At 36.9% G+C, this 23,724-nt stretch overlaps 2 protein-coding genes across 2 annotated transcripts in view; one reads left to right on the top strand and one right to left on the bottom strand.

The window, feature by feature from the left end:
- Positions 1-23,574, bottom strand: part of LOC124184207 (putative oxidoreductase GLYR1 homolog) — a 38,538-nt gene extending 14,964 nt beyond the window's left edge. Inside the window, exons 1-7 of the mRNA XM_046573634.1 lie at positions 23,476-23,574; positions 23,344-23,380; positions 20,370-20,458; positions 20,161-20,287; positions 19,813-19,914; positions 18,989-19,180; positions 15,378-15,551 (exon numbers count right to left, since the gene is read on the bottom strand). Of these exons, the coding sequence (XP_046429590.1) occupies positions 15,378-15,551; positions 18,989-19,180; positions 19,813-19,914; positions 20,161-20,287; positions 20,370-20,458; positions 23,344-23,380; positions 23,476-23,510 (756 nt within the window). The 5' untranslated portion in view covers positions 23,511-23,574. The remainder of the gene's footprint in view (positions 1-15,377; positions 15,552-18,988; positions 19,181-19,812; positions 19,915-20,160; positions 20,288-20,369; positions 20,459-23,343; positions 23,381-23,475) is intronic.
- On the top strand, positions 316-10,870 carry LOC124184200 (leucine-rich repeat and immunoglobulin-like domain-containing nogo receptor-interacting protein 3). Its single transcript, XM_046573618.1, has 3 exons — positions 316-2,876; positions 3,989-4,271; positions 4,492-10,870. Exons 1-3 carry the CDS (start codon positions 1,123-1,125, stop codon positions 5,137-5,139), a joined length of 2,685 nt encoding a protein of 894 aa, XP_046429574.1. The 5' UTR covers positions 316-1,122; the 3' UTR covers positions 5,140-10,870.
- Positions 23,575-23,724: the final 150 nt, after the last annotated feature.

Genomic DNA, 23,724 nt, shown 5'->3' with positions numbered 1-23,724 from the left:
TATCGCGTCCCTTTCCCTTCATCGTTCCTCGCTCTGTCTATCCCGGTAGCGATTTAGTTTGCAGTGTTTTTTCACTGAGAATCAAGAGTTGAACGGAAGGAGGCCATCGCGTACCTTCGAGTACGTTCGGTCGGTCGTTTCTCCGCGTTATAGATACAATCCAACACGTATACACATATGTAAGCGAGAGAAGAAGGCGGCCGCCGGCCGTCGGCGTCAGCATCGGCGTCGCGTCGGCCATGCGCTCGTCGGTCTCGCCGTTCTCACCGTATTCCGAGGGTTCGGGTTCGGCGGCGGTGTTGCCGCCGCGCGAAACGGAGAGACTCGGCGGCCATGATCGCGTAGTCGGTGCTGCCGCGGCCGCCGCCGTCGACGTGCAGTCAGTTTTTGATTCGGCTACGCGACGCACGTTTAACCGCCGGCTGTTATCCCCGGCGCAATGAGCGAAGAGCGTGTCATGTGACACGCGCGAGCGACGGTCGAGTTTGCACGTAACATACATTATAAAAAGAAAAGAAGGAAAAAAAGGAGACATATCGCCGTTCGATTGATACACAATAAAATCGTAGTTTATATGCACGTCCAGTATACACGTATGCGATGCAAGTTTATCTTATATCGCGGTTCCTCTTATCACGACGTCACACAACCTTCGCAATGCACCTGGCGTAAACGCGTTATTGATATTTAACCGGAAGTAAACCCGGTTCCCGGTAACGTTAACAATACAGTGAATTAAATATCATCGACGACAACGCAAGTGGGATTAACATTGCATAAATTCAAATTTTAAAAAAACTCGAAAAAAGAAAATCGATCAATTAAAATTCTAACCAAACACTTCCGTCAATATGGAATAACAGTAATAATAATAATAAAAGAATAAAAACGAAACGGCGATATAACAAAGGAAGAGCGGGGTTGCGAGGAGGAGGAGGGGAGAGGGAAGCAAAATTTTTTCGCAACGCTAAAATATATAAGACGTTCGCGGATCCCGGCGACATATAGCCATGGTCAGGGGGTAGAGGGGGTGACGCAGAGTCAGTAACCGTCGCCGATAGGAGATGGAAGAGGCGTGTTGCATCGGACACCATCACGTTGCAGGTATCAGGGGAAGAATAGATGATGTCGCGGCTGATGGTTTGGGGTTGGCTGATGACGGTTATCTTGGTATCCGTCATCGTCGGCACCGCCGATGCAGCAGCATCAACGAGAAATTGCGCGGAGGGTTGCGTATGCGGCATCGATGCGAACGGAACGTCGGCTTTGTCGTGTTCGAATCGAAATTTCGGCGGTCTGGGACTGTCGGAGGACGTGGGATTTGTTTCCCTTGTGAATGTAAGAACGTCGAGTATAATAGCGACGATTTTAACCCCGGCAAAGCGTCTGCGAATGTTGACGTGGAGGAAAAGCGGCATAGAGAGTTTAGAATCGGGGGCATTTCAAGGCGCTACGCTTCTCGAGCGATTGGATCTAGGTGACAACGAGATCGCGTCGTTGGCCGGCAACGTGTTTAGATCTTTGGCGAATTTGACATTTTTAAACCTAACGCACAACAGACTCGTCAGCATCGACGACAACTGTTTTCAGGGTCTCGAATCGCTCGATGAACTTCACATAGCTCGGAACAAACTGAGCGTCATACCTTACCAACTATTCTCACCGGTGAAACATCTCCGCTACCTCAATGTCGCCGGAAATCGTCTAGTCTCTCTACCTGATCACAGCTTCGCGCCCAACAAAGCTCTACGGGAGTTGATACTGTCGAATAACCGGCTGACCAGGCCGCCTTCCCATTTGTTTTCCGATCTTCGCAAACTCCGCTTCCTCGCTCTCGACGGCAATGTCATCCACCATATTCCCCGGGGCTTCTTCGCCGACCTCGAGAATCTGGAGAGACTCGACCTCGGCGATAATCCGATCGCCAATCTTTCGAACGTCGCGTTTCAAGGGCTGGCCAATCTTCGCTGGCTGAGCCTGGCGAGGACTCAGATATCCTCGATACCTCGCGACATATGGAAACCGGTCAGCGGTCTGGAATCGCTGATATTGTCCGGTACAAAAATCGAGGAGATACGGGATGGGAGTTTCGCCGGTTTGTCGAACCTCCAGAGCATCGTTGTGAGCAACGCCTCGCTCCGGGATTTCGCCTCAAAGGCGTTCGAGGACACGCCGGCTCTTCGGAAACTCGACATGAGGCACAACAACCTCGCCTTCCTCCCGGCCTCCCTTGCGTCCCTTCCTCTGGAGGAACTGGACCTTGCGAATAACTCGTGGGCGTGCGACTGCCGCATGTTTTGGTTTGTAAAATGGGCCGAGAGTCACGAGCACACGGCCGCCTTCGAGACGGGACTGAAATGCGGGACCGAAACCGTCGACAACGGCGACATGCTCTTCACCCTTCGTTACCTCAACTGCACAGCCCCTACGTTGGCCTTCGCCACTTCCCCGGCCGAGTACGTTCTTCTCAGCTCCGTGCTCCTCGAGTGCGAGTTCAACGGCAACCCGGCTCCCTCGATAACCTGGGTCACCCCGAGCCTGCGGATATTCCACTGGAACCCGGATCCCTCGTTCCCCGACGCCTTCGTCAGTCATCCCGCCTCGCACAGGGCCGACGTAAAGACCGTCGACGACAGGGTCAGGGTGCTCGATAACGGCTCGTTGTACATCGAAAGGCTGCTACGCGAGGACGTCGGCGTCTACAAATGCTTCGCGGTAAATCCCATAGCCAACGCTACAACCTACGTCACTCTTCACATGGATCGGATCACCTACTACGAGACAAAAATACTCAGCATCGCGGTCGGCGCTGCGTGCGCGGCCGGATTTCTCATCATCACTCTGTTCGTACAGTTCCTTCGGTACCTTTTCAACAAGTGAGTACACGAAGAACCGATGACGCTCTATACGTGCATTTTCAAACCGGATATACATGTATACACACATACACAAACACACTCACATGTATAAGAGTATTGCCGCGGCATTTTACATCCCGTCAAGTGCACGTTTCACTTTCAGACACGGATAAAAACAACAAGGATAATAGATGCATGCACATATGTACGAGTACATCGGTATGAAACACAGGAGAATCAGTAATTAGACAAAAGTATGCGTGGAAACGGCGATTTAGAACATCGGTTGCCCGGATACTTTCTATAGCAATCGAATTTTTAAATCTCAAGTATATGCGCCTTTTGGATGAATCTCATTCACGAATGTTAAGAATCAGTCCTGGAATATCATTAACCTGAACCGAAAGATAACGTTGATACTTTTTCACCAACACCTAATCAGTACGCACTGAAATATATTCTTTATGCCGAGTCTCATGCTTCACAATAAAATTTATTCCATATGTCTATTGTTAAAGGAGGCTGGCGGTGTGCTATTTGACAAAAAAAAATCGCGGGCGATAATGTTTCTCCGTATCGACGGTAAAATTTCACACGCGATTAGGACTTGACCGGTACTAACGAATTCGAAAGACAATGAAATTTTAACACATTTGATTTTCAACCTTTCAAACCCGGAAGAGTTCACGTTAGGTCCAACTCAAGTCATACCGTATACATGTTAATGTATACATTCGGTTATTTAGTCTCACAAAAATTTGATTTTATCCTGTATTAATAGCGTAGAAAAATGATCCGGACTGGGAAACGGTTTGTGGTGATAAAAATCAAACTGATATCATTTTAGCTATTTCAACTAAAGTCAAAGATATTTTACTTTCATAGGAAAATTGAATCGTCTCAGTTATATCAGCCTGGCAAGTCATATAACCACTGTTCGTGTTATACGTTTTACTTGCAATATTCTACCATTGTAACTAGTTTTACCGACCGTTTCCGAGTCCGCACTGACTCTGGGCGTAAAATGTGGTATAATTTGAGGATGAAGGAAAAACCGTACCGAAAGCGAAAGAAAAAAATATTCGTTTTTTTAATAACTGATCGTCTTTTTTCTGTCGTTTGTTTGTTAGATGCGGATGCGAGCGTTGGTGCTGTTGCTGCAAGAAGGTGGGTGTCACGCCTCGTGCCAAACAGATACACCAGATGCTCGACAATATAGAACAGTACAAAAGTCAGCAGCTAGAAAGGCTGAGGGAGAATTACACCCAGCAGGTGCACAGAATAAAGGATAATTGCGCCGAGCAGGTCGAATGGATACGGGACAGCTACGAGGGACAGATGCGTCACATCAGAGACATTCGCGATTACGGAACCAGCCATCTGACAGCACTTCGCGGACAGTACTACGATCAGGTACGTAGACGTAAAATCGATCAAAGTTCCTGTAGTTCATTTTCTTCTCTCCACAGACGCAGAGGAGATTTGATTTTTGTTACTTTTTCATGAAATTGTGTTAACGAACTCATCCCTTTCCTTCCTTAATACGTATCATTATACGTGAATTCCTTCAAAGAAAATAACGCAAAACGACAAAGGTTCAACTAAACCCGTTTTATGTGTACGAATTGCGCAGGTGAAACGAGTCCGAGATTATTCAACGGGTCAACTGAACTGGGTCCGAGAGAATTACGTCTTCCAGCGGAACAAGATACGTAAATTCAGCGCGCACCAAGTGCTCCGTTTCCGGGAGAGTTACAAATACCAGCAGCAGACGTTGAACAAGGTATTGGAAAACCTGCCGAGTCTTTACCTCGACAATTGCAGAAGCGGTTCTTGCGGCAAGAGTGACTCGATAGTGTTCGACCCCAACGACATTACCGGTATGGACACGTACTTCAAGGCGAAAATAAACAAGCTGGTGGAGGGTGGAGCTAGCTTGGACGACATAAACAGCGTCTACTATACTCCGACCGAAATATCAGAATCCACAAGCCCTCAGGCCACCAGTGGATTGCAGGACGGTCTCCATATCAATTACATAGAACACGGTCCTCCGCCCCCGATGCATCCGCCCCTAGATATATCGACATTTTCAACTCCCGTTCGCGGATTGAGGAAATTCTCGTCGAGCTGCGAACGCGGCGACGGCACCGACGCTCCAGTCTTTCGCGGTGCGAGTGCGGGGGCGTTGGCCGGGGAGCCACGCGACATCGTCGAAGGCCTTGGACTGTTGTCGAGTGGTACCAGCCTGCCTGACATACCACGGGAAACTCGGCTCTAGGACGATCATCCGGGACGACTGAAAAGGGGCGAAGTACGTCGTGCAGACGGTAATAATTACGTTACCGCGGACGATACGATCCTCGGGCGGTTAATCGGTGCCAAGGTTGTCTCCGGATGGATTTGCGGTAGTAATCGAAACAGAAGAGGTCGGAGACTTTGTGATGATTATGATTATATTCGTGATACGAAAAGGGACTGAAATTCGTATATTATTATTACTTTTTTTTTCTTTTATTTTGGTTTTCCAAGTTTTTTCCGTCATGTGCGCGCGGTGTGAGGAATATACTTTCAGCTTCGATTTGTATTTTGTTTTATTTTTTATTTATTTATTTTTTTTTTCGATCTGATTCAGTCAATTTCTCGCGCTCGTTTGTGTTTTCAATTAGAGTACGAAAAGTAATGTTTGCAATATTGAGCTCAGAAATGAGCGGTGAAATAACAAGTGTGGGAATGAAAAATTAATAAATAAACATGAAAAAAAAAGACGGATACAAAATAAAAGAACGAAGAAAATAATGGTTTGCGAAAATGTAAAGGAGAACGTAATTCGAGGAGCAAGAAATGAAGATGCTGTTCAAGTCGAGTGTGAGATTAATACCTAATGCGGCAGTTACCTGCGAGACAGTTCTTTTCATATAAAAACGGATTTTGCATGGAGTGCCAATAAGAGACCATACATTGCAGAAACTGAGGACAAATAGGTAATTGAAGGAAGTATGAAGAATAAATAAATAAATGAATGAATTAATTAATTGGAAACGTCAACACAAAATAATAATAATAGATTAATAAATGAAATTGTAAAACAAGCAGTCGATTCTCGATACACAGAGAACGGTTTGTAAGAATAAACTTTACATGTGTGATATTTTGTATATAAATGTATGGACCCTGGAGTTTTGATCCGAACAATCTTTGAAATTTGAAGTGGAATACATTAATGATGTTGTTTCTGCCTCGAAAAGACATTAAAAAATATGTTAATTTTGCAATTAAAGTGAAAAATGAAGAAAAAAAAATCGAGCTGCCACATATATATGGTTTTGATCGGTGAACTTAAAATACTTCGAGAAAAAAAAAAAAGAAAAAAATTACCAAAGATTCCACAGGAATCATGTGAGTTCAAGTATAATGACTCTTCAGATTATTCGAATTGAAACTCCTTATATTTGTGTAGAGTTGAATCGCAATTAAAATATACAATATCAAAGTTTCATTTATAATCATCCTGCAGAGAGTCAATGTATCGATTATAACTATCTATCATCGAGTTGGAAAAAAAAAACCGACCGCATGCAGTATTATTGTTGATGACTTGAACTCTTCACTATTAAACGATTTCTATATGAAACCTTTACAGATAACATATTTAATATATTTGTATCTCACGTATAACAGTGTCAATTTCAAATATATGCATACTTATGGGTATATGTAAACGTTAGAGTGGTTCTTATGTAGGGCTCGGGCCAATTTTTTATCAGACGCCCCCCGAATCGACTCCAAATAATTTGAAAACAATTCCCTAGTTTTCTATTCTTTTTTTATTTTTTTTTTTTTACAGATTTTTATCTCAACTATAACTCCTGCACGTAAGGAGGTTGGATTTCCCCATTAAAAATACACGTGGCTATATTCTCAGCATATATTTTATTGTAAGTGTAATAATTTTCAAAACATTTGGTAACTGCGAGATTTCAGTGGGCATTAATGCTACTATCTGATAAAAAATTCGCATCGTCATACCAGGCAAATTAGACGAATTGCACGCCCACCAAATGAAAAAAAAAAGTCAGATTTAGAGGGTCTGTAATTCGACTAGATTACCTGGAATGATGATGTGAATGTTTCATTCTGTAGTTCACAGATAATTTTGAAAATTATTGCTTTAACTTACCATAAAATATATTTTGAGATTATAATCGAAACACGTGTATTTTGAATAGGAAAATTCACCCTCTTATAGGGAGGGGTTAGAATTGAGATAAAAATCTGGAAAAATTTGACTTTTTTTTTTTTTTTGAATTATCGCGAGTCGACGTGGGGGGCGTCTGATGAATAATTCGTTATAGTCCTAAATCGGCGCCACCCTAGTATACATATATACACACATATACGTATACGCAAGGTCAAAGATTCCTATACACTCAAGTCAAACGTAATCGATTCCCATGTAAAAATAAACAAAAAAAAAAATTTGGAAACGCGAATGTGTCCAGCGAGCTATTGACTTTACACTTTAAATTATCCTCGGGTCTCGATTTACTGATTTCGACGCTATATCGAAATTAATAATCCATCTCCTGCATACGTTCGTGAGTTTCGTCTATTTTACTGCTTAAGTATATAGGCTAACTTTATGTGTCAGTGAGAAAATAAAAATAAAATGGGCCCCCGTTGTTTAGTCTACAGGCTTCCAGAAATTTCAGTTACGCGATTTGTTGCTGCGTAGTTGGTAAACAACGCGGGATTTTTTTTTTTTTTTTTGGTAGTTCGATGTTTTAATTTTTAATAATTGTACGATTACAAATATAGTAATTCGTATGTTGTTCTATTGAATAATGAAATTAGTACATATATATATATATTATATGTATATATAAATAAATAAATTAGAAAAAATGATACGGCAAAAGTACCTAAAAAGATTGTTTTTTCACTGTGCTATGCACATAAATAATTGAATAAACAATCAATTCAACAAGTTAACCATCTTAGATGGGTTTTTCTTCAATGTTTTTAAGGAAAGAAAAAAACTAGATCGAGAGAAAAAATTACAATTATAAGATTGAAATAAATTACGGCTTTCAGTATGTTCGATATCACGATACATTCCACTGTCTGTGAAAAAACTATCGTGATATATTGTGTGACAAATTCATCTAGAGAATACTATCAAGTACCACAATGATGTATTGTTGTTATAGCTCTTTGCATACAAAAACAACAGTTTTGATATCTCCTCGAAATACCAAGACTCAACAGATAGGAATATTGAAAAAAAAAAAACCATGTCAATTCTTCGAATATGTACGCGATTATGCAAAAAAACAAAATTTCCGTATTCTTTTCTACTCGTTATTTTTACAAATTTACCGTGTAAAGCATAAAACATAATAGTTTACCGATAAGATTTATCACCCTATTATATTTCCGATAAAATGGTAAAAAAAAGCCTACTTTTGTTTAATTTTTATTATTCCCGTGATATATCGGAAAATAATTCCTATAAATACGTGCGATTAAATTCTTATCATCGTTTAACGAGCATAACTATATAACAGCCATACCTACGCGTGTTTAGCGTAACGTGAAGTAGAAAAATTTGTCCAATGTAGTATCGAAAGTTGCAATTATAGTTATACATAATATGTAGTAAAAAATCAATTAAATGGTGTAAACTGCGTATACAAGACAAACAGTCGCTTTGATAATAATATTTTTTTGCAAGAACAAAAAAAATTAATAAATAAATAAACAACAACAAAGTCCAGAAATTGACTAAAAGTTACTATATGTCATATATATATATATATATACAAACACACACACCCGTACATACTTAGTTAATATAACTGTACAGTAAATTTAGACACACGCGCGCACACGCACACACTCACACAATAAAAAAATTTTATGGACTGTTCGCGTACCTAAGATTGTTATGTAAAAACAAAATAAAGAGTAGAAGGAAAAAAAAAAATGGTTTCATACGTTCAATGGTACGTTACGTTATTTTTTAATAATCCGTTATCAGACTTATCGCTCCGGAGTGTTCCTTTGGAAATCGAGATTACACAATATTGAAATATAATTTCGTCACATGAACAGAGCCGCTCAGCCAACGCAGACCACACAACATTATCATTTGGTTGGTTTTAGAAGTACGGATTGAAAAAATAAATAAATTAAAAACAATCGTACAGTTTTTGATAGCGAACGGAACCAATGAAAAAAATCAGGTAGGCAAAAAAAGCTACAAAAAAAATGATCGAGGCTTAGTTTCCTTTGAGCAAGTACGCATAAAGAGGACTCTAATAATTCTACACAACTTTCATAAGAACGGGTGTAATACGTAATTATCAGAGTTCCACAATCAAATGGCAGAGAAAAATGGTCCTGTACTAAGCTTTCAAGAAATCACATGTGTGTGAAAACTCAACACATACACATATACGCATATGTATACATATATATATATAAATACACGAAAAAAATAAATAGCTAATCGATTAAGAATTCCATTATACCTACGTAGTAACACCAATTTAATAGAAGATGCGAACTATTTAAATGCATTAGAAACTTCGCATACGTATGGACTCGATACTGCAGATCGCAATTAACGCAATTATGTACGTTAATTGATATGTTAGATATACAATGATTGTACACGTGGGACTAATCTCACAGTGTTACAAGTATCGCAAATGTTTGTGCTTACTGAAAACCATATCTACCTCCTTTTAGTTTACACGACGCGATTTCTAAATCAGACATGTTTCATTTTCCATTTCGAAGATTATCTATAGCAAAGAATGCCGAAAACACGGAAAGAATTCAGCATTAGAAAAGAATTGATAAAAATCAGAACCAGAGTCCAACTGTTTCCTTTCAGTCTTAAACTTCTTCGACAGTACAGTGACTTACGGTATTTTTAGAAACTTCATTGTTACGCGCGGTTACATCTTCCGGGGGTAGAACTTATTTAGGTTACGCATAAGCTGTTGCGTGCACAACGAGTTGAAATTGCGAGAAAGAAAAATTGAAAAAATTCTGCTTCGAGATCCGATTACATAGCTTGTAGGGAAATTTGCAATGGAAAAAATCTTCACACGAAATTGGAGATGCTACCAATTCCCCCCCCGACAAGAAAAAACGGAAGAAAAAGAAATTGATTATCACTATCGCATCACTGTATTGTCTGCCATCATGATATATTGTTTTCTGATTACTCCAGGCAACGTCTAATAAACGAATCGGAGAGCAATTATATCTTTTGTAAGCCAAATTAGTAAAAATTCTATGAATATCAAAAATAAATGAATAAATATAAATACTGTAATATGTAATATTGTATAGGCAACGAAACTATATGTATTTTATGTAGGAAAAAAAATTCAGAAGAAATTATTTATCTCCGACTTCAATGTGAGAACTTACATATATTATATATAATATTTTTAATAATATATATTTCTTGTCCGTTGCAGCATTAGCAGATGTTTATAGATACATATGTATATGGGTTGATTGTTTGTATACTTTGTGCTGCGTGCTGCAGAAAAGTGTTCTAAAGAGGACAAATTCTGGTCTCTCATCTAAATAAAAGTACATCAAGTTTAAACATAAAATGGAAAAAAAAAATTGTTAAAATGGAATTCATATATACTATATATCGTCGTAGCTGAATAAAAATTAGGGAAAATGAACGAACGACAACACGATCCTTGATTAATGCCAGTATTTGTACTGTACATAATTTCCTCTCTCGAAATTTCACGGTTGTCCATTATCGTTTTGTGATTTAATAATTCTGCAGAATACTTGATGTAATTGTCACAAATTGTATCAGTAGTGAGATAAGATGTTGAAAAAATGGAAGTAGGTTGGAAGAGAATTACGTAAGAACTACGTGGCGGATAAAAAAAAGAAAAAAAAATACTAGTCCGTGCAGAAACCGGACAGCGGAGATCAATAAGTTGGAACTTGTTTGTCTGTACGAAAAAGTACGCAGTTGGCTGCGAGCGACTTGAAAAAATTTTGACCTTTGACTTTCGACTGACGGATGAAATGAGAAAGAATTTCAAAAAAAAAAGTACCCAATAGCACAAGAATGCACTTACATTATATCTATGAATAAAGCCTCTGAAAGGATACCAAAATACACTGCGGTGTAATACTCCGCACGTAGATGATCTCAGGCAACCCAATTATCGGAGACGTAAAATTTTAATTAAAAGCAGAAAAAATATCGTACCCGTTGATTTGTTATTGAAATACAAGGTGATGGTCCAAACTTTGCCGACTGAATGCGAATGTGAAAAGATATTTCAGAAAATCTAACCAAAAACAAAGGAAATTTAACGCATTTTTATGTTATCATTGTTTTCAACGAAAAACCGTGAAGTTAATTATCACGATACTTCGGTAGGCGCACACGCATTACACAAATATACAAATTCACCTTGTATACATATATATATATATGTATTTTCAATTTTTTAATTTTTGCATTATCCGAAGGAATGTATTGCAAAAGCGAGCCCATGCCTACGGAGAATGCAAAAATCAAAAAATAATACGTATTTCCAATAAATATACAGAATAAAATAATTTCACTCTCGCTGTTCAGAAGTCACTTAAAAAAAAAAAATATATATATAATGCGTTAAATGATGCCTTAATGAAACTTGAACAACATTATGCATGTAATGCAGACACGAAGACGTGATCTCGTAAATTTACGTCGCATGTCCGCTAGTAAATATTATTAAAACGACTTGTAAATATTCTTTTTTTTTTTGTATGAGCAATAGACTACAATAGATTGCACACGTGGCTTGAGAAAAGCTTTATAAATTTATGCTGCAACGGACACAGGCATTGAAAATACCTGCTGATGTTAAATAGTTGTAATTAATGAAGCAAAGACCACCGTGCCGCAGTGCGTTGGCAACGAATTTTGAGGCCTGCCATCATGTTAATGACGTAATTATTTGGGAGAATGATAAATAAATAAATATTACTGTATGATATATATGTGCTACGTTGATTTTTCTGTTTAACCTTTTCAAGTTTTCTCGAATATGCCGTAAGAAACGTACAATAGAGCGTAAATACGTTTTATACACCGTGAAATTAATCGCAACTCGATATTTTTTAACCCCTATTCTTTTTTCCAAAACTAATCTATGGAATTTTCGTTTTAACACCTAACAAAAATCTGATGAAGCTCATTATTTTCCTTTTTTTCCTTTTTGTTGTATCAAATTTCCTCTGAATAAACATATGGATGCGATAAAGGTCAGCTGTATGACGTAAATTCAATTATCAAGTACAATGTAAGTCAAGACAAAGAGAAAGTTTCCAATTACATTTCCCCGAGTCGAATTTCAGCGTCACCTAAATTTAGAAGATCGTTTTAATGACCAATCAATGGCCAGCAGATCGACTGATTCCCTTTCGGTACTCTGTAAGTGGAAATATTGAATCTCAAACTATCATTTAAAGGCGTACAACTTGTAGTATTGTCAAGAACTGTTGGTCCGAAATGTTAATTTCACTGCTACTAAATATGAAATACGTACATCGCGACCTTTTCATCGATTTGTAAATCTGCAAGAATAAATGGATACTTAAAACGTTTTCGGATAAACTAATAGAAAGCAAAAAAAAAAAAAACACTAACACCAACTGGAGAGGATAATAAATAGAACAAAAATGTCTAAGCTCGAATTGCTTCCCATGTAAAATTTTGCCAATACTAAAGTATTAATAATTGATTACAAGTAAGTCTTAGAAAGCGCGCGTCATACAAACGGCAATTGTATAGACGGATGGATGGCAAATCAGCTGAATTGGCATGACCGGAAACGGTTGTGATAGCGTATACTTAATAACACGCGTTGTGTTGGCAAATTCAAACAACCACCGACGCTTTCAAAGTGTCTTTTTAGAATGCGCAGATACAGACTATAGCCGTGTTAATTTTTGTGACAGCGAAAAAAAAGAAAACAACAAAACAATACACAAAATGCTTTGGCCTGTGTTTCGATACCCGGTGAAAATCTCTTGTAAAAGCAAGAAGCGCAACGTAAAGCGTCTTCTGGTATACCGTGTCTTATTACACGAATAAACTTAAGTCGGTGTTTGTCCACGAAAGAAAATCGACATGTAAATCATTTTATTTTCTGTTCCTTTAGATTTTTTTCCCCCCGATCAGCGATTTTAAATCTTTAGTACCAAAATTGCATGTGTCGGATTCATTCACGAGCTAATGAACTCACTGCAGTTTTACAAAATTGCGAAACGTGCAGTTTGTCGAATCGAACTAACTCATGCCAACGATAAAACTATTATCCAGAATAAATAAAGAAATGTATATATTCGTCAAGCTAATCGTAAGAAATTCTTGGAGAAAAAAATTTGAGGTGATAAATGATTGGTTTTGTTCAGTATTTTTATTCCGTATTTAGCCGTTTCACAAAATTTCTGAATTGTATTGTGAAATTAATTTCCCCTCCCTGTAACAAGCAGCAACACGTCGACTACAACAAGTTTTCGAAGGAATTTGTTTTACTGTCTATAAAGTTGAAGTCGCATTTCCTTTGAAGATGTTCATCCGTTTGGCGAAAACCAGCGATTTGTTTATCTATATCTTCAAAAGCCATTGGAAGAAAAGAAAGAGAAAGAAAGGAAGAAAATTTTGTCCAACGTTAAGTTTTTATTGTTGATAATTTTCTACAAGCAGATCGGAAGAAGCAAAATTGACCCGAGTGGATCAGTCTGGAAATCGTAAACCTCTGTGAATTGTATAGATTTCAAATTGCTTTGGCATGTCACGTTATTCCGATAATCTTATACAATTGACACATGCGTAAGTAGAAATAGAATTCGTTGCTATCTAGGTATACACACGTACATATAGATATATTCAAACCAGCGGCACGACGAAGCATCTATTAATGCGTTTACTTGCATTTATATCGCCATGGTAAGTACAGACAGTTTACACAACGCGACGTTAAGATAGAGTTGTATGCGTCAGGGTTTCGGCTTAACGAACGCCTAGCCTTTCCGGTAGGATGCCTCCCAGCCATATCGGAGTAAAGTGAGTCTTACTTCACTTACGCTTATGTTACGGGAAGTGAAAACGCTACGCGAGTAATGTAACGGTCATGCGTATATCGCCCGTGAAAAAGTAACTTTTTCGCACAAGTTTTTATCATTGTAATTCATTATTTTTCGTCTCGGCGCTCAGAGAATAATTCTAAGTCAGTATCGTTGTAATTCGCGGAAATACATTTTATTTAAGTTTGCTGTAGAACCGAAATTTGTTATTTCAGTCATTTGATCATTTCTCACGGTTTACTTTTCTTGTCGATTTTCAAGCTTCAGGCAAAGTTTTTTTGGTCTTTTCGTTGCATGCTATTTTTTCACCTATACCGAACGTTTTTCATACTCACAATCAGCAGTCAATTGGCAGTATACGCGTATACGTTCAGAACTTGAATCAGATTTTCTTATACATTATTCATGATTTTCAATTCCCACTGATTGTGAGTATTCATCATCAATTCTAGTTCGCATTATTAAAAAATTTATTTACTTGCAAGTTTTTCTGATCCACATCTTTCATATTCGAAAGTGACCAATTCGTGTTTGATTAGAAAAAAAAAATTTTAATCAAAACATGCATCGAAAATCCGAAACGAGAGATTATTTGAAATACTTTTCAGACCTAATATTAAAATATACTGTACGGTACGTGCACAACTGTATGGATAGCATCATTTTCCCAGTGTTTGTCAACACGATCGTTAAATTACAACAATCACCAGTGATTTTTTAATGTTAAAGTTCACATAAACTGTAAAGTTTGAAATTCCCTAAACTTTTCAGTCATTGTTCTGGTCCTCAGTGTTTTTCCTCGGCACTAAACACGACGCTTTAGATATTATCAATAAGATTAAGAAACCGCAAGCACTTAGTACAGTATAGATAATCGCGACCACCAGAATAGTCATGTTTCATATGTTGTAAATAGGCAACAAAAGTTGAGGTTCGTAACGCTAAGCATTGTGTCTATCGTTCAATGTATGATACGTATTAATTAATGTTGACGGTTGTAGGGAAAACAGAAAAACAATAAGTAAAAAGGGTGCGATAACAGCAACAAAGAAAAAAAAAGAAGAAAAAAGTGACAATCTATTCGGCACAATTGTATTCCATCCTGGTTGCAGATGGCAGTACAAATTGCCTGCACCTTAATTTAACATTACGCTCATTACGGTTTGAAACGAGGAGAGAAACAAAGATTTATTGTTCCCCCTTTTCTTCGCGGAAGATACGGGAAAAGTGCGGTCAAGTTATGATGACGGATCGTTAAATGTGGACAGATGTACTGTGTAGACGGCACGGTAAACAAACGCGAGAAACAAGTGTAGTAACGACACTTGAGTTTAGCCTCGGGATACGATCGAGGATATTGTCACAATTTACGAAGGTACGTACCTTTTCTTGTGTTCTGTTCCAGACGATCACAGTGTGGCCGCTATTTATCAAGTTCTTGACTATCCCGCTGCCCATGATTCCCAGCCCAAGGAATCCGAACTTCAACGTCGATGGGAGGATGTTCTTCTCTTTCAAAGTCTGCGAGAGCGTCTCCACGTCCAACGGCGGTGTCACCTGACGGTTCAACGAATTTTGTTAGATAAAATCGGATCACGGAATGAATGCGAGGAAACAAAGCAACGAGACCAAGAGAAATGAAACAATGTGTCGGATCGTCAGGTAATATGGGGCAAATACGTATGTTCTGTAACATTTGCCTCCAATACAGTAGTAATGCAGTGGCAGGGCTTTTTGGCGGTTGAGAAAAATCTTCTTTTTGATGATTTTTAAGTCAGTTTTCATTATATTTGAGCGTACGTACTGCGATATAGTGTGCCGCCAACACAGGGAAGGGATTTTTTGGGTTTAGAGAATTAATTTATGTAGTGGAAATCATTCGTACAAGATCATTTTTCATTTGTAAGAAATGACTTGGAGAATTTCGATGGATTTGTTAGTATAAAAAAAAACATCTGAAAATTCGGTCATAAAATAGAAATGGTAGAAGCTTTGCGCTAAAAAAATGGTAATTTCTCTGCAATTTTCAGTAAATATTCGCGAAATTTAGTTCAAATTTTTATGTGCGGAAATCGAAACGGCAAAATGACTTTACCGATTTTTAATTAATTTCAGATTTAATAGCGTGCCTAATTCATTTCAGTTGCGGTTTTGGGATTTTATACATTCTTTCGCAATGTTAGAGCAATTCCAAGACAAACTTTGCAAGTTTAGGGTGTTTCGGAGTCGCGGTTTGTGCTTCATTCAATATCGCGATAAACGCACGGACTTTTTTTTAACTTTACCGTGACATATACGCGTTAAGTTTTGGTGTTTGGTCAGCTTCTAATATATTGGGACTGTTGATTTTCTACCGATAAGCATGGCTATGCATATTACCAAATGATACGTTCGTTTCGATAAATCAGCGATTCAGAACCATCAATTTACTATTCTGACTTGCAACGAAGATGAAATGAAAAATTGACGATCTCTGTAAACAGTGCATCGAATTAAATTGAAATTTACGAAGCAGAGAAAATTTACTTGCCGTCTCCATAATAAAATCGATTTCTGTAAAACCGGTAACAACGAAAACAACAATAATAATAGAATGTTGTAATTAAAATAGAATTTACAAATATTTAAACGCGTACGGGGTGAATCGAATTATGGCCGAGGAAAAATTTTTCATAACTTTTTTTGTACATCCAACAGCAAAACTGCAATAACTACAATAATGCATTGTTCTGAAAATTTAGTTTGGATCATGTTTTCAATATAATGGAATGAAAGTAGAAGAAAAAAATTGAACGCAACTTCAAACCCCAACAAATAAATCTCATGTCCGTTATTATCCTCATTTTATAAAAGATCAATGTACAATCAGTGCTTATATTATTACGTTATTTATTCGTGTTTTCAAATTTATTCAAGTAACTATAAAGGACGTATATCAAATAAATGAGCCAATTTTTCGTCCACGTATATTTACAGTTTCGTAACGATATACAAAGTCGATCAGTAGCAAATGCCAAATCTCAGACTAAGAGAATATACGCACCGATCACTATCGAGTGGATTTTATTTTTCGCGAGTCAGTATTTAATTGCATCATTTAAATAATTGCCAAAAATTAGTTAAGTAAAGTAAAAAAACTTCGAAAAAGTCGACTTATCCGGCTTAAATTGACAACAACAATAATAACAATAATATTGTGAACGATTCGATGACTGCGAATTAGAGTGGAGGATTGGAAACAAAAAAGCAAAAAGAAAGTGAACGAAAACCGTGCAAAAACATGCAGAAGTGGTCAAAGTTAATTTATAGTCTGCAATCAGAACGACAGCGCATCTGTATTGTTAACTCTTTTGTACGCGGATACATCTATAACAATAACGAAATAGTTAAGCCGAAAATCTGCGAAATAGAAACATTAGTAGCAAACTAATTAATTTACAGTAGAGCGTCGATTATCCGAACGTCAGTTGTCCGAAAGATTATTTAGTTCTTGGTTTTTCGAATAACAAGCCGAGCTTCCGTTATAAAACAGTGGAAAATTGTGGACCTTTTTCCAAAGAAGTAAACCAAATATGTACATACACCTGCCACTTATAAAATATGAATATTAGTATAGACACTTGTTTGTCAATACATATATTTTATACGCTATATATTCTATTACATAAGCGTTATAAATTTTAACCAAAAGTACTACGTATCGAATAAGAAGATAGTTCATCTGTTTGAAATACATACGCATTGAACGAATTAGCTTATTTTTCACACTGTTCGGTTATCCGAATTTTCGATTATCCAAATGGTTCCCGGTCCCGATTAGTTCGGATAATCGACACTCTACTGTATACACAAAGTGTGTAATCGACGATTACAAAATGCTTCAAGATTACTTGCGTTTTAGAACGTCTAAGAAATTAACACAACTATTTTGAGTTGATGTTAACAGTAAAACTGGATTGAATATATATATGTGTACTCATAGGTCATATGTGCACATACGCGATTGTAAAAATTGAAGAAGAAACGGAGACTCTTTATTAAAAAAACAAATAAATAAATAAATAAATAAATTTAAAAAAAAGCCGCCGAAGTGATTCGAAATTTTCGAGCAGATATAGATACTCGAATTCGTAAGTCAGTAGCTCTTTTTCCAGTCTGCATTTGATTGCAGAGTTCTTTCATAATGAGGATTCAGTGCTGTGAGCTACTCATATTGAGGGTGGGGGGTCAACTCACAACGGTTAGTTCACCACACGGAGTCACTTCAAGTAGCTTGCTTAATTATAATCCAAACTATACGTTACATTTCAACCAAAGTCGTCGAAGTCAATTGTTTATAAATTTAGATGGTGATATGTTATTTTAAAAAGGGTAGCCATCAGCTTTGAATAATATTTTCATTTTATAATTTGTATTTTAATAATTTTACTCAATTTCATTGCTTTAATCATAGAAATTGATCCAACTTTTGATAGTATTTTAAAACGCTATGATTTCAGGAACCACAGCCATGCAGCAGTATGCAACGTCTACTCATGAGGCTCTCGAATTTGGAATTAAAATCTCTTTCATAATTCCGTGATCGGCCCGATGAATTTGATTCGGTCAATTAACTTTGTCGCAACAGAAGATTCTTACGCGTTTGAAATTTTCTATGAAAGTTTAAAATCGCATGGAACAAGTAATTTTTTTTATTCTCTAGCAAGTTTAGCAGATATTTATATTTCCAGACGTGAATCCGACGTCAAGTTTTTCACATCAAAGCATTATAAATTTCATGATCGTGAAGTTACTTATCATATAAAATTTTTTCTCTTTCTCTGTATAGATTAATTTCAGATCGAACAATAAAATGATATTCGTTTTTTGGAACACCCGGCAAACTTTGTTTGGCGAAATATTTTTTGATTTTGAAAGAGTGTAACCCGAATCTCACAAATTTCAAAGTAACACGCATCCCCCGGCAGTATTAAAGAAATGATTGAACAACTTACAGGTCTGGCGATGTTTGCAGGCCTGTCAAGAAGCGTAGAGGCAGACTTCCTGGGAGGTGAAGCATGGTTCAATCCCGGACTGACACTGCCCACTCTGTTACTGTTGCTGGTGCTCGACTCTCGACGCTGCTTTTTAGCAGATCTGCGTCCATCTCCGCCACTGCTTTCCGATCTTCTGGTCTTTGGTGTCTCCTGAAAAACATTACCATTATATTATCAACGGTATTAGTTAGAAGAAATAGATGGTAAATCAATTCACAATTCTCAATCTTGTGTAGAAATTTTTTAGCAATTTATGATGTATTGCTAAAACAAACTTCTGCACACTGCTCCGTTATATTCTAGCGATTTTTTCATTATGTATTAATAAAAAAATGTAAGAAGTGTTACTCGTATTTTGAATTACTGATATAGTCAGCTATGATATGGTTAACAAGTTGCGTGTGAGTTTGAGAAATTATTATTTACCGTACACAATTTGTTATGTGTCATGTCAAGTTATGAATAGTTTAAACGATAACTTGCTTCAAAAGTGAAACGAAAAAAACCAAAACACTGAGTCACCGGTAAAATTTCAGAGTTTTCAAAACCTGTCAAGTGCCCATAAACAGTATAGGTATACGATGATATAAAAAGTTTTTCAATGCATTATATGTTGGCGTTTTTCTAACTTTTTTTCTATATAACTTTAGTAGTAATTAAGACTTTTTACTGTATCATCATCAGCTTGAAAAATAAAAATTCAAATTTTGATATCAAGTTTAGCGATGTTGTAGAATAATAAAAAATATCAATATGCGTAATGAATTTTCTGCCAAACTAACCTTGCGTAGCTTGATCTTAGGTGTTTTTTTCTCAACCACTATCGCCGAGTCTTCTTTAAGCCTATCGAATAAAGAATCTGGATCCAAACCATCTTCGAATACCTGGAACAGAAATGAAAAAAAACATTTAGATGGAAATTGATTTGTATGTTTGCAAATAATTCACGTGCTAATTGATTTAAAGCATACTTTTTAAAGCCAATCTTCATTTACCTTTAGGATACAATTAATGAGTGTTATGTCAAGATTATTGAGTGTACACCTAGACAATTAGATTAAACTTTCTTAAAGTAAGTAACATTCATTACTACAAACATGATTATGAGCCTAGAAAACGACTGCGCTCACCTCTCCCTTTGCAATAAACTCTTCGATCGCCTCAACAGCGTCTTTAAATGCTCCGGATTTGTTGGATTTGATGAGCGTTTCCTTATACTCGTGGTACGGTTTAATATTTGCTTCTTCAATCCAAGCACTGGGGAAAATAAGATAATTGGTAAAAAATGCGAGAACAATATGAATTCCCAGTGTGTTTAATGATTGCATGGATAACTTACTAATTATTTGTTCCGAAGAAAAATATACATTGAACGGCACTCTTCTTGGCGTTAGCTGGTTTCTTCAAGTCCTTCGATGGCATTGATACCTACGGAAAATTATTATTAGGATACCTGACATTGAAACGAAAGCCTTTGCACTTGACGAAAGGACTGATTATATCAGATTTCAATAAACAAACATCGCGTCAACAATCGTCTATCTAGTTGCAAAATTAATTCTATACTTACTGATTCTGGGCTATTTAAACTGATTATTTCTGTATGCTTAGACTACTTCAACAAAACTAATGCAACTTTCGATCATATTCGAGAAATAAGCAGATTATATTATTTGGGAAGTTTGTAATGCAAAATCTCACATTTAAGTCTATTAACTGAAACGAGTTACTTTTGTTAGTAATTATTTTCATGTGCCTGAAATTCGCAATCATTCAGGCTCGATTGAAAACTCAATCATAAGGTCTGAAAGTGTAAATGAAACTTGGCAAGCTATAATATCCAAAATTAAGGAACGGCAAACTTAAGACTAAGTATTTACTTTATGTAATGACGCTGAAACTAGCAGTTAATATCCAGCAGGTAATATGCCTGGAAAGCTTCCAGGGAGGGAGCCTATATATAAATGATAAGATATCAAAGAATATATTTGAAAGAGTTCCCTGAATAATCCTGCCAAGTTTCGTTTGGTCATGTCCTGGAATCTTTCCGCCTGTATTATCTGCTAGTTGCAGGGTAATCTTGATATATATTTGTTCATCATCAGGACTCAGACAAAAGTGAAAAATTGCGTTTCGGATAAAGCTTGATCAATCGGAACTTCCAATACATTTATTTTCTCCACAGAAGTGTCTTTTTACTGGTATTCGTTACTCAAAGAATCTCACACTCGTAACATGATGCTGAATATAAATCAACTCTCACGTAGAAATTTCTCACATTTTTTTCTAATACAATCATCCAGTTAAGGGCTCTGAATCGTAGATGAGTGAATTGTTTTTGCAAAAGCTTATCGCATGGTTGGCATGGTACAATGTGAGTGGGACTTTTTAAAACAATAATGTTGAAGTTGGTTACGTTAATGCAACGACACGTTAGAAAAAAAATCACTATTTTCCAGTTTCAGAGTAACTGCGAAGGGGTTGAATTTACAAAATATAAGCTTCTTAATACCATATCGCAGTTTAGTGATTTCCGACAATCCTAGAGTTGCGAAATAACGAGTTTTTCTAAAGATGCTCCAACGTAAAAAACTTTAACCTTCTTCAAAAGATAGAATCTTTGTATAACCACAGTTTTCTTTGATTTAACTATTGTACATACAATATCTGTTAAATTACCTATACACAAAAACTTTTAAAATCATAAAGTTGCAGCAGTAAAACGGTAGTTCTCAATTATGCTTCGATTATGAAGACAATGTAAATCATCACACAGCAGCAGAATTCTATCCAGTTCCCAGAATGTCAATTGCATGTATGTACATTTATGAAAATATCAAAGACGAGATATAACGTAAAATTGTCGCATTTATGATAATGCAATTTTCTGATTCATTTTAAACCATTACGCTTCGAATTTGTGTTGAATTATCATCCCAAGGCATATCTAAATGGTGCTGATATTTGAAAAATGAATTCTTGCTTCTTTATAATTTGCAATGGAAATATACACGAAACACTCCAACTGACTGTGTGAGAGTCATACTAAAGTCATACTAGTAGCAGAAGTTCGGACGAGTTCAATTTCCACTATACCGTTGTTCTAGGATATTTGAGTTATTGTACTCCGTTTCTATCAGAAAAAACAACACGCATATGAGGTACAAACTATGCTGTAAATATCTGTTTCTATTGCCAATGGATGGTTGGAATCGTCCTGACATTTTTACATGACCCAGGTGTGGCTTACATATAGTCACTCTGCCATGCAAACAGCGTGAGAGTTAATAAGCAGTTGTCAAATTTTTTAGCGCAAATGGACTGTTAAAAGAGTATATTATATCTAATTGCATTTGATAATATTATAGTATTTTGGGATGAGGCAATTTCATATAAGATTATAATATTTAATAAGATACTCTAACCCAACGACGAAAGAATGCTCACATTACACAATTTCAATGTATCACGAAAGATTTTGTTTTGTTATCATCAATTAACTCTTTGGATTCAATGTCGTTAAGGTTTTGGAAGCGCAATAAAAATGGATGCAATACTTTGCATAGTCGGTATTATATAGTAAAATTTGATCTTACACATTGTGCATTTATAAGGATATTATCGTCATGTGGAGTCACGCAAATAGATACACAAACCTCATTCACACGTTACTGCGATTGAACAAATACGATGCTGTATTTTGTGAAGGTAGTTTTGAACTATTATTGCATGCAATAGGCAGTTTGGAACATCATCGAGAAAATTTTATGCTTGATAATTGGTAAGTTCTATAAGTCATTCATCAAAATATCTAGCAAGAACGAAAGGTTCATGGATATGCAATAGGAACGAAATAGTTTGGTTGCTTTAATTACGTTTAGAAGAGAATAGAATCACGCGCACATTACAGTGATCAAAGAAATCCGATGCTGTGTTATAACGTGTACTACAGGTGATTGAGTCAAAAAAATATCTACATTCCAATTTGGTTGCGAAAAAAACAGCGTGATCTGATTGTAATTACGATTCAAGGAAAAATCGTAGAAATAGAGGCATGATAAAACAGCAAAAGGTTAGAATTGTGAAATTTTGGATTTAGGTTATATTTTCAATTTTTGCGCGCCAATTTGAAATTTGGTTACGAGTGTGGCGGGAAAAAGGTTGAGCGTAAAAACAACTGTCGTGGAAAGGTGAAAACTGTGGAATCGCGTCGGGTAAGACGGTTTATCGATATCCCGCCAAAATGCTTGGAATGTAGGAGCGGCGGGACAACAAGTGAAAGAAATCCGTTACTAATACGCCTGACAACTTACCCGGCCCGGCCAAGGCGAGAATCCCTTCATCTTTGCCCTGAAATTGAGAAACATTACAATTATACACTATTATTTTATGGTTACTTGCTATTTTTGATAATTATACTTGTATTATCACGAGTTCATACACACCATACTAAATCACCAAGTTTGAACACTTCAGCCATTTCGACAAAACCTCACTCTCCACTGACGATCGGCAAGCGACTGAAGAGACAGCGTCGTTTGTGTATGACGACCAGGTTCAAATTAACACCACCGAACCAAAACTCAAGCGATCAACTAAATCTCACATGATTTGGAAGTTATTCTTTGTTTATGGCATTTTTATTTGTCCGGGTGGCTATAATAGTAAAAATTACTAATTCAAACATATTTTGC

The sequence above is a fragment of the Neodiprion fabricii genome, chromosome 6 (assembly GCF_021155785.1).
Source record: "Neodiprion fabricii isolate iyNeoFabr1 chromosome 6, iyNeoFabr1.1, whole genome shotgun sequence".
Lineage (NCBI taxonomy): Eukaryota > Metazoa > Arthropoda > Insecta > Hymenoptera > Diprionidae > Neodiprion > Neodiprion fabricii.
The sequence above is the reverse complement of the archived record's forward strand: the minus strand, read 5'-3'. Positions and strand labels throughout refer to the sequence as shown.

Excerpts from the sequence above, each read along its gene's own strand:
- LOC124184200 (XM_046573618.1), top strand. The coding sequence starts at position 1,123 with ATGATGTCGCGGCTGATGGTTTGGGGTTGGCTGATGACGGTTATCTTG. Across the intron at positions 2,877-3,988 it reads CTTCGGTACCTTTTCAACAA|ATGCGGATGCGAGCGTTGGT; the intron begins GTGAGTACACGA and ends TTTGTTTGTTAG. Across the intron at positions 4,272-4,491 it reads GCGGACAGTACTACGATCAG|GTGAAACGAGTCCGAGATTA; the intron begins GTACGTAGACGT and ends CGAATTGCGCAG.